This window comes from Rhinoderma darwinii, chromosome 2 (genome assembly GCF_050947455.1).
Source record: "Rhinoderma darwinii isolate aRhiDar2 chromosome 2, aRhiDar2.hap1, whole genome shotgun sequence".
In the NCBI taxonomy this organism is placed as follows: domain Eukaryota; kingdom Metazoa; phylum Chordata; class Amphibia; order Anura; family Rhinodermatidae; genus Rhinoderma; species Rhinoderma darwinii.
In genome coordinates, this window is record NC_134688.1 from 46223793 (window position 1) to 46236203 (window position 12411).

At 38.5% G+C, this 12411-nt stretch overlaps 1 protein-coding gene across 3 annotated transcripts in view; it reads right to left on the reverse strand.

Annotated features, from left to right (window-relative positions):
- ARHGAP20 (Rho GTPase activating protein 20) overlaps positions 1-12411 on the reverse strand; it is a 100870-nt gene that overhangs the window by 37093 nt on the left and 51366 nt on the right. For all 3 annotated transcript variants that reach the window (XM_075851602.1, XM_075851600.1, XM_075851601.1), the window contains exons 3-4: positions 7284-7454; positions 3322-3471 (exon numbers count right to left, since the gene is read on the reverse strand). In XM_075851602.1, coding sequence (XP_075707717.1) covers positions 3322-3471; positions 7284-7454 — 321 coding nt within the window. The remainder of the gene's footprint in view (positions 1-3321; positions 3472-7283; positions 7455-12411) is intronic.

Consider the following 12411-nt stretch of genomic DNA (forward strand, 5'->3'; position numbering starts at 1 on the left):
ATTTAACATTTTCCATACCTTGTCTTTAAAAAGCCACACCCTTCGATGATATCACTTCCCTCATGAATTATGCCACCCACTGCTTTCCCCAAAAGGCCACACCCATAGCTCCTTTTTTTCGTGAGAGTTCTTCAAACCTTAACAAGACTAAAGAGGACCTGTAATCTCTCCTGAAATGTCTGTGTTAGTAAATAATTGTATTGGCTATGAAATAACAATTTTGGAGCATCTTTTCTTAGAACTGATCAATGTGCAGTTCCTCTGCTATTCCTCCTAGAAATTTATGAATAAATGGACAACTGGGTGTTACCAGTTGGGGGTCTGTCCTTACATGGACTTACAATGTTCAATCAGTGCTGACAGAGTGAGACTGTGTAGAGACACACCCCATTGACAAGGAAATGGTAACACCCAGTTGTCCATGTATTCATACATTTCTAGGAGGAATAACAGAGGAACAGCACAAAGTAGAGTGCTAAGAAAAGATGTTCCAGAATCGTTATTTTATGGGGAATACAAGCAATTACTAAAATAGACATGTCAGCACAGGTGACAGGCCTTCTTTAAAGGAGTTGTATGATATTAGACAAACATGGCTGCTTTCTTTCAGAGACAGTACCACAGTCTGGTATTGCAGCTCGGTCCCATTGATTTGAAGGTTATTTCAGATTGAGACAATCTTCATATAATGATGTTGCACACTAACCCTAGAATATTTGGTTCATCTGTTTTAATTTTATACAATATTGAGTCTAGTACGTGTTGGTCCACAAAAATGAGTCTCATGCCCTGGATTATGATTTAAATTATATGAAAGCACTAGTGTCTTAAGTGGGTCCTCTGGAGGGAGGGGGTAGAAGGGGGACCTTTAGGATGACTGGCGGGGGATCATTCTGGATAATATACACATGTTGGACCCATATCAAAGTGTTGGCCTCCCTGATGACATCAGTTGGGAGTGCCGACTTCGTTCCAACTGTGCTTATAAATTTGATTAGGCTATAGTATTAGTATAAGCCCTGATATTTGGCATATATATATATATATATATACACACACACACATATATGTGTGTCTGTATATCACCTAGTATTAGACACCGCCAAACCCAGAAGGATCCACTTTTTGAACATAAGAGGACCTGCAGCTGACCTTCAAAAAACTCGTTGTTGACCCGAAGTAATTTTCCATCATCCCTCCAGAGAACCCAATGCTACCCCAGGGAGGACCGCCGTATGTTTTATGCATGTATATACTGTATATATGTTTGAGTCAAACGCCTGAGTAACTGGAGGATGCCAATCAATCAGAATTTTATTGTGCTACATTAAGCATCCATGAATTGAAATGATGAACTCTTCCAACAAGGCCGGGAGGGTGCCGTTCTCCTTGACATCTGTGTGGATGCCAGAAAATGGTGCCCAGATAAGTTGCCTCTTTTTCTAGCCACACATGCTAGATTAATAGGAATCATTTCACTAGTGAAGAACTTGTGGTGCAGATGTGTGAATTCCAGGCTTGGGTGGGATTGCTCTTTAAACCAGTAACAAAATGGAAATAGAACAGGATTAACCAGGTTCAGATTTTGTTAAGTATAAACACTTCAAATATTTCAGAGATCTTGTATAGATGCATAATACACAGACTTTGATCTATGCATAGCTATATTAAGCTGTCTATATGTTATAAATTCGTAACTTTAGTAATAAATACAAGTACACTAATAATAATAATAAACCAAAAATTGCTGCAAGGGTTTTCCATGGCCGCCCCGGTGTGACTCACTTAACAAGTCCTCATTAGTACTCACACAACTCCAAACTGGAGCTTCAGCCAAAATATTGTTTATCAGGAGAACATTCACATGTGCATGTCTGTTACACTCATAGAAATGGATTCTCCAAATACCAAATTGTGAACATTTAATCAAACAGTTATATATTTCGTTGAGAGAAAAACGGTTCCATTATTCTATCCAGTGCATCGGGTTTTATATATCACATTCTGGAGCAAATTTAAAGCTTAGTCTTCCATTGTATAAGAAGGTCTGTACTGTACAAAGGGAGGGATATAATGAGATTTAGACATTTGTAACCAGATGAAGACACCAAAAATCTTGAATAATGGCTCAAATATATATTGCTACACATGTGAGTTCATTATATATATATATATAAAACGTGTCTCCCTAGGATATGCCATCACTTTATGATCGGTGGGGATCCAACTTCCGGGACCCCACCAATCCTGGGAATAAAGGGGCTGCATCGCTAAAATGAAACTGGATCCCCTTCTATGTTTGTCTGCTCAGCACTACTTCCTGCCACCCAGCTGTGCAGCTATCCAGGGTGCTTCCGTTTCCCGCACGGCGGGTGGCCGGGTCTCCGCTATGCAGGTAAGAAAAGTGAAGGCGAGGCAGTACTAAATCAGCGCTGCAGCCCCATTATTCTCAGGATTGGTGAGGATCCCAGAGGTTGGACCAACACGGATCATTAAGTGATGGCATAACCTAATTATATGCTATTACTTTATTAGATGGGAATAGACCTTTAATGACATGTCAGCAGGATTGCTGGGGATCGGTTGAGAACCCTAATGATGCCTAAGGAAAAGGGCCTCTAGGGCTAGGTGAAGTACATTGGCCCGTTCAACTATGTTGTAATATTGGAATAATGTTGGAATATGTTGCTATACAGCCCCATTCACTACAAGATGGGATTTTAAAGGGAATGATTCACCTATTGTTTGTTTTTACTAATTAAAAACCTAAACGGAAACCTACTCTTTTTCTAATCTGCATTGTATATTTTTGTATTCTATTTTCTACAAATGATTATGGAGGCAGTCATAATGTCCAAGCTGCTGCTTCAGCAGATCCAGAGATTTGCTCTACAGCGGGCTGGAAACTAAAACAGCAATCGACTCATTGACTTCTATAGGAGAGTGTTGTGGGCATGCTCTATGATATGTGTAATATCACTATACAGGGAGGAGGAGGTGAGCTGTTCTCCATACTTATTGTCATTTGTGTGACCCTTTGTTATGTGCAACAAGAAGTGTCAGCCTATTGTGTGTACTCAGTGGGAAGGGTAAAAACTGAAATATTTCAGGACTTTTTTTAAATATAGATAGTGACTTAAAAAATAATTGAAAAACACCATCAACATTTTTTTAAAATATGTATAAAATAAAAATGTGATTGATACAATAGGACATTCTCTGACAATAGGTTTTCTTTAATAAAGCTGATCATCAGGCATGAGTATTGCGTACATGCGCTCTTTTACCGCTTCATTTTCAAACAAATCTGAATCTACGCACCTGAAAGTGGCGACGCAGTTAGTAATTGGCCAGCCGATGACAAAAGACCTCTCGGGGTAAGTGCTGCCCTCACATACTTCCTCCATGCAAGACGCTGTCCACATCTCACTCACCCGCACATGGTGCTTCCGTTTATATTGAGATGGAGACCTACAAAAACGAATACAACATTGTTATTAGTTATTATTATTAGTATTATGTCATTTACATCCGGCTTTATGAGCACTCCTAGAGGGTTATGTATCAAGTGTTGTCTGCACAAAAAGTTTTTTTCAGTTAAAATGCTGCTGCAAATGTTGGCAAATGCAACCAACGAAAACCAGGGTGCCGTTCTGGACCTACAGTGCGACCATCGGACCCCATTGACTTATAATAAATTGGAGAAAAAAGTGAACCAAAATCCAGCGCTGGGTGAAAGTAAAAAGGAACTCCTGTTCCAATTTTATTGGTATAACAATAAAAAAGACTAAATAGGATAGTTCTGCAATGTGGAGAGTACAGGGATGAGTGATGGGTAAAGGATCAAAGTTTTCCTTGTTGGAATGTGCCTACGCGTTTCTGACACGTCTCGTGTCCTTATTCATGGCCGTGCGGGAATCCGGGCGCTGTCTGTCCCCAGACACAACGAATGGTGAGCTGGAGGTCCTCCCCCCCCCCCTCTTCCCCACTTACAATTTCTTATAATAAATTGCTTTGGGTTCCGCCATGGTCTTCGTCATACTGATGGGAAGAATAGTGCAACATGCAGTGTTATTCTTCCTGTCAAATATGACTAAATCCCCAATGGAGGCTCCAAATAGAGACCCCGATGCAGATGTGAATAGAGCCTTAGACTGTTTTACTCAAAGTTACTCAAGGGACATAACTGACATAATGGGATGACAAATATGACACGATGTTGTGATTACCTACGCTTTACGGGTTTACACGACATATTTTCTGACATACTTGGAGATTGATATATGAGCCTTATAGTGCTATGAAGGTCTACTAGTTAGGTCTAGACAAATGGTGGCAACGTGATATATGTGGCCTTCTTTGGGGCCCCTGCTTTCTTTAAAAGGCCACGTAATGGGTCTCATTTATAAAAACATATTATTTTTTTTCTTTTTAAATTGCCCCTACTGATTTATTCATGTACAGATTGATACTCTTTAGAAATATATATTGATCCCTTACAGTAGAAAAATCTACAACTTACCATATTTGAGCACGTTTATTGTATACGTCACTGGTTTTTTAATAGCTTTTAATGACATATCCATTAAACGGATACCATTGTAGTCTATGGGTGATGGATATGTTAAACAGATGCCTAAGGCCTTACACGAGTGTATTTAACGTCCGTGATACGCGCGTGAAAATCACGTGCGTCGCATGGACCTATGTTAGTCAATGGGGCCGTTCAGACAGGCCGTGATTTTCACGCCACGTATGTCTGCTGCGTAAAACTCACAACATGTCCTATAATTGGCTGTTTTTCGCGCATCACGCACCCATTGAAGTCAATGGGTGCGTGAAAATCGCGCACGGCACAAGTAAGCACTTCCGTGTGTCGCGCGTGATTCGCACAACAGTAGATATAGAAATTAAGGAAAAAATAAGAGCACTTCCTTCATTTCTTTTTCTAAACAGCCAAACCGCGTGTTATAAGGATGCCATATAGTGGCCTTCGTCACCCATAGACTAAAATGGTATCCGTTTAACGGACATCTCATGAACTCTTATGACCCCAATTCTTGATGTTTCTGTTTAATGGATACCATTATAGCCTATGGGTGAAGGATGCTACTCATGGCATCCGTCACCGCCTATTTTTAACGTATACGTAGGGAGCTTTTCCCAGTGTGTACATCGTACATAGGCCATTTAACCTGATGTGAACTAGGCTTCATTCGTTCATTTTTAATTTTAATGACTATAGCACATGGAAAATAAAAGCTTGTTACTATGTGCTATAGTCGTAGATTTTAAAAATGAATGAATAAGGACAAGTTTTAACATATGTCTTTGGTCTATTTGGTGGAACTTATAGAAATGATGAACTCCGGATGTATCCCTGCAATGTACCCTCGCCATGGACATTTTGATCTACTGAGGTGAGCTGACTTTCCATTGCATTATACTTGTAGACTAATACTATTCCATGTTTATAAATGACCTGTTCCTATTATAGTATGTAAAAAACGTAGCAATATGCAAAATTGGAAATACTTTTTATAGGCGGCTAGAAAGACGACAAAACAACACCTTGCGATGGGAAATATAATGAAAATGTAGCAATAAATGTTCAATTTCCCCAATATGATTAAATCTCCACCTTCTCAAAATAAATTGAAAATGAAATGACTTCAGTTTTATTAAGATATGAAAACAGAACATTTATGTATGAGTTTGGTTTGCTACAAAATGGTCCAATAGAGGAACAGCGTGTGCTGAAGTCTCTTTTCCATTAGCGAAACCTGACAAAACAGCCCGGGAGAACACGTGGAGAAGTAGTTAGAATAGACGTATTCAGCCCAATTCTTCTTAGTACAGCCCCTCCTCTGCTGGGGAAGGGGATATCATGTTCACGGCAAGAACAGCCAGTTACTTCCTTCACCGACCAAGGTCATGTTTATTATATCAGGTTTATAAATAGTGACCAAGTCAAACAGGAACATCATATCCTTTACCCATAAACATTCCGCATTCTTCAATAATAACCATCATGGCGATAATCATGTTGGCGTAAGAAATTCATCCGCGTGTCACAAGTCATCGCATATTGATCCCATCGCGCTGTTTATTTAATAGTCATTATATAAAAGACCAAGGCTGGAAAGATTTTACCCAGGACCCATTGTTCCTTTTCCTGATGATTCCCATTAGAAAAAAAATTCTCATGCAAAAAACAACATATCGACTTCCTGAAAAACAAATGTTGCTGCCATGATTTACTTACATAATAGTAAGAAAAAGTCAGCCTGGCAGCGATGGAGGATGCCCTCCCTCTATGTATTCTTGTTGATGACCAACGGAGGACAACAATGGGTTTTCAAGGTTAGATTTTATTATGTAACTGTAGGCAGGATTATGTTTTCCCTTTCGAATTGCCATGTGCAGTAAAATATTTATCATATTAGGATATTATTATTCACACATTTATAAGGAACAGAATATTTTTGTACGTTGGTACATACTCTCTTCCAAGACACAAATGTAAGGAGAAAAAAGAATATCATTATAACATCAACAATAAATAAATAATTACAATTTTCCATGAACCCTATTAGGTCATATCAGCATCATAGATGTGCGTCCGTATCTCGGGAACCGTGCCAAGAGTCTAAGCAGTGAGTTGCTAAGGGCCCGTTCACATCTGCGTTGGAGGCTCCATTAGGGGCCGCCGTCAGAGATCCGGTCCAAAATGCGGGAAACCATAATACAGCATTCTGCAAAAAAAATTCTGCTAGAACAACGAACATCATGACAGAAACCCAACGGAACCCATTAAAGTCAATGGGTTCCATCAGGGGCAGACGGTGTCCCTCATGCAATGGATCTGGTGCTACTGGTTTTATTATTGTTCTTCTCCTCTGATTGAGTAGAGCAATGGGAAAACCGAATGCCGATGTGAACAGGACCGTAGTGAGAGTGGACCTGTCCCATCCATGTATTAAATATTCGGCCATTCATTTCAATGGCTAGCCTGTAATATTACATTTCCCCGGCAGGGTTTATGTGCAGCAACATAGACATATTACATTCTTTTACATGCAACTAAATAGGCAATAAAAAATACATATCTCCATCTGGTGGCTTTACATGGCAGCCAACATAGCCACAAATCCAATACCAACACAACCAAAATGCCAACACAGCCTTTTTTCTCTTTGGCACTAAGTGGCTTTAGGCTACAGTCACACTTGACTTGCCGTCGAACCAACACTTCAATAAGGCCACGAATAGGTTGTACTTACTTTGACTTGGCAATGACGAGGATGTCAGTGAAGAGGAAGAGATGGCGTTCCTGGGTCTGCAGGCCAGTCTTCAGCTGTACGTGGCTATGCATTATAAATGATCGGCTGGGACAGACGAAGGCTTGGACAAGGGGACATGATTCAGGACTTACAGGCGAGAAACAGCCATCCCTGTAAGAAGAAGGGAAACAGAACTAAATTCAGTTGTTTGGTATAGTGCACCATGTTTTATGTACTAATAAATATTTGTATGCATGTGACCTCCTGTTTCATGAAGGTCTTTCCTCAAATAGTTCATTGAAATGTTTCTCCAACAAAATGTAAATCACAAGTTGGTTCAGATCATAAATCAATTGTTTATGAACAAAGGGCTGGAAAGTGACAACCACAAATGTCCAAAAATGTGTTCAGAGCAGTTGTCATTTACGCTCACCCACAACTCAGAAGCCGTATGAATTCCATAGAAAATCATCACAATCCTATTAGCATCTGTAAAGGACATCCTACGGATGGAATAAGCATGTACATGAGACCTCAATAAGTGTCTTGTTGTCCAGAAACAGGCCTCCCGTGCCGGCTAGGGCAGTTGTTGGGCTGTTTAAAGACAGCCGGGCTCCAGTTCTAATGCATTGGATTGGAGTTACCTCTGATCCCGGCAATTTAACCAATCAGATGCTGCAATCAATAGTAACCATGGCATCTAAGTTGTTTCAAAAGGAGGGGGCTCCCTCTGTCACCCAATTGGCACCCCCCGTGACGCGATTGCTGGGTGCCGATGGTTCCAATGGCAGCTGGGGGCCTATCAAAAAATAAACCTTCATACAGCTACATTGGCGAAATAATTAAAAAGTTATGGCTCTTAGTATATAATGACACTAAAAAATAATAACTTTTTTTTTCAGGGTATGTTCACACGGCCTATTTTTGGCCATTTTTCAGGCCGTAAACGCCCGAAAACGGCCGAAAAATTGGAAGCAGAACGCCTCCAAACATCTGCCCATTGAAATCAATGGGAAAAACTGCATTCTGTTCTGATGGGCCGTTTTTCAGAACGGTCGCGTAAAAAAAACGGCCGCAAAAAAGAAGTGCAGGACACTTCTTGGGACGTTTTTGGAGCTGTTTTTCATAGACTCTATTAAAAAAAAGCTCCAAAAACGACCGTAGAAAAACGCAGCGAAAATCGCGAGTGGCTTCAAAAACGTCTGAAAATCAGGAGCTGTTTTCCCTTGAAAACAGCTCCGTATTTTCAGACGTTTCTAGTCTAGTGTGTGAACATACCCTCAGTGTTTTAATTGTGCAAAAGTAGTAAAAGATAAAACAAAATATATAAATTTGGTATTTCCATAATCATAACGCAAGAAGAATGAGGTTTCAATGTTATTTATACCACACGGTAAACAGTTTAAATTTAAAATGCAAAAAAGAATGTCGGAATTTCCGTTTTTTTCCATTACCTCCAAAAAATGTTTTATTAAAATGAATCAATAAATTAGATTTACCCTAAAATGGTGTCATTAAAAATACAACAAGCCCTCATGTGTGTATGTCTATGGAAACATAACTTATGACTTTTGAAATGCGTCGATCAAAAAAGAGAAAAAGTAGATCCGCCGTTAAGGTCCTAAATAGGCTGGTCACTAAAGGGTTAATAGACTTCAGGAATCTATCAATTTAACATTCGGTAAAACTCCAGACAGCTTCCAGTAAAGTGAATATAATCCAATTTTTAACTTGTACCTTTCTTCTATAAACAGGCGCCATGTCAGGAACTGTCTAAATATTTCCAGTTCATCTGCTTCAAGGTGTGATCTAACAAGTCCTGGGCGCTGAGTTAGGACCTGACAGGCTGAGAATCACTACCGGTGCCCATCTCCAAAAAAATACTACTTTTCTATCTTTGGCTTAAATATGATTTCTAAAAGTATACAGGGATAGGAGCCAATTCCATTAAATGACGCCATCTTATCATTATGACTGTCTGTCTAACTAGCCATAGAAACAACCACATGGACATCTAAATGCCATAAATATCCACAATAGCCGAAAACAAAATATACCGCAAGTTAAGACATTAAAGGAAATGTATCATCAGAATATGAACTTATTAATTAAATCACATTTTTATTATAAACTTCTTTTGATTTTGATTTTTTTAATATTGGATAAGCTTATACAAATAAGAAAAAAATATAATGTACTTTTCCTGGTGGCCACTGGGGCACACACACAATAGGCTGTCACAACCTGTTTTCTGCAGCTCACTTTTCAGCTTTGTCCTGTAGACTGGGACAGAGTGAGAAGAGTCATCTCATTGCCATTTTATCTGAGGTTGAAAAAAAATATATTTTTAATTTCTACACATAGTCACACTTTTGTCTATGGGATGTGTTTTGTATTTCAGCTCGGTCCCATTTACTTGAATAGGGCTAAGCTTCAATACCTGGTACAGCCTGTGGACAAAAGTGGCGCTGTTTCTAGAAAAAAAAAAGCGACCCTTTTTCTAATCTCATTAAACCTTTTTAGTGATAGATGAAAATTCTATTGTACTGCTAAAAATGTAGATAAGGCAGGATGGCAAAACTATACATGAAGATAAAGCTACCTTGCTACTCCTTGGTTTCTCGAAGGTCTCTAATTGCAGCTGCCATAAAGCAATATCATCTTTTCTTTCTTTTTGAATCACACTTTTTACTTGTTTACTAAACTTTTACTCCTGCTTTGTGTTCCTTTAAAATATAGCATGGCAATTACAAAATACACCCTAGCTAATGAAACTCTTTGTAAACTATTTTATAGTATGTGATATAGTGAAACATAACTTAACAAGGAAAAATAAGTAATTTTCATATAATTTTAACTAATAGTCAATGTCAGTTAGTTACAAGCATAAGGACAATACAATTTGCAGTCATAAAAATGCCTTGGATGAAGTATATTATATAATGTGGTGACTAAGTTTGGCTAATTTATTGTGATTCCTTTTGACAAGACTGCACAAACATCTGTGTATTATTTTGATTATTATTAATGTTCATAGAACATAGAACAGCTTGTTCATAGGGGTGGTCTGAGATTAGAAAAATAGGTATGTTTTTTTTCTAGAAACAACGCCACCCATGTCTACAGGCTGTGTCTGGTATTGCAGCTTAGCTATATTCAAGTAAATTAGGTCTTATATGGGATTAATATGGCAGCATGATTTAGCACTATATGGCTGTATTATATGGGCTTTATATGGCAGTATTATTTGGCACTATATGGCTCTATTATATGGGATTTATATGGCACTATCATTAGTCACTATATGGCAGTATTATATAGGCTTTATATGGCACTATTATTTGTCACTATATGGCAGTATTATATAGGCTTTATATGGCACTATTATTTGTCACTATATGGCACTATTATTTGTCACTATATGGCAGTATTATATAGGCTTTATATGGCACTATTATTTGTCACTATATGGCACTATTATTTGTCACTATATGGCAGTATTATATAGGCTTTATATGGCACTATTATTTGTCACTATATGGCACTATTATTTGTCACTATATGGCAGTATTATATAGGCTTTATATGGCACTATTTTTTTATCACTATATGGCAGTATTATATAGGCTTTATATGGCACTATTATTTGTCACTATATGGCACTATTATTTGTCACTATATGGCAGTATTATATAGGCTTTATATGGCACTATTATTTGTCACTATATGGCACTATTATTTGTCACTATATGGCAGTATTATATAGGCTTTATATGGCACTATTTTTTTATCACTATATGGCAGCATTATATGGTTTCTATATGGCAGCATTATATGGTTTCTATATGGCACTATTATGTGGCACGATAAAGCAGTATTATGTGGGCAGTATAGACAGTATTATGTGGACACTGTATGGGAGTATTATTTAGACAGTGCATGATAATATTATTTGGGCGCTGAATGGCTTTATTTTGTGGGCATTTTATGGTAGTATCCAGATATAAACATTAGGGTAAAAAGAACATACGTATCAGTGTGATATATATATATATATATATATATATATATATATATATATATATATACATATATACATCTTTCCAAAAAACAGGCAGCACTCCAGAAGTTGCAAAAGTAGAAAAGGTGCTTTATTCCATCAATTCAAATAGCAACGTTTCAGCTCCTCAATAGAGCCTTTCTCAAGCTTCCCAGAACAGTTGTTATTTCCTTTCCCCCATTATTTAAAGTACCTTCATTGCTCAGCATTGGGCAACAAGGAGCAAATGAAAAGCAGTGGACTGACATTGATGGCATACGGCCTGGATATGTAATCAATGATGAATGTTTGACCGGTGAGGGTCTCACTTGTAGGACATTCAAATTTTCTTCTATGCAGTGCCACTCATTCATTTGAACAGGCTAATGTTGCCCATTTATTCTAGGCATCGGTGGCGTCCCAGTGTTACCAATTAGACGCTGATGGCATATCCTAGCTATATGCCATCAATATTAGTCATCAGTACAGATGTAGCCATATTTATCTTGACTTTTAAAGCATTGCATACAGCGTGGCAAGAAACTTTAAATTGACTAAGACCTCCCTCACAAAAATAGCACACAATTTGTGACCTTTCTTGTTCCTGTACCATTTCCACCTTATTGGGGATTTCATACTTGATAAAGTGTCATTTTCCCATGCCTACTGTTGTCTAGTGGCAGGGTACTAAAAGTCTGTGTAGCATAGAGAAGCAGTCTCACGTAAAACAGATAGTGCTTCCTGCAACCACTTCAATACATGTAGCAGAAGCTGAAGAAAACAAATAAACGAATTCTGTCGAGGTGTGTAATGTGAAACTGTGTGTGTGGAGTTAGAGAAGTGGAGTACGGCCTCATGCCCACGACCGTGCAGTATTTATGGTCAGTAAATTCTGCATGGATGGGCCGCGGAGTGTCACCCGCATTTGCAGACTGTGCTTACAGTAATAAGTATAAGAGCACCGTCCGTAAATGCGATAAATAGGACATGTCCTATTTTTTGCGGGTCGGTTTTACGGCCCGGACACACACCTGTAAATATACGGGAAGTTGTCCGTGGCCGATAGAAATGAATGGGTCATGCACACGA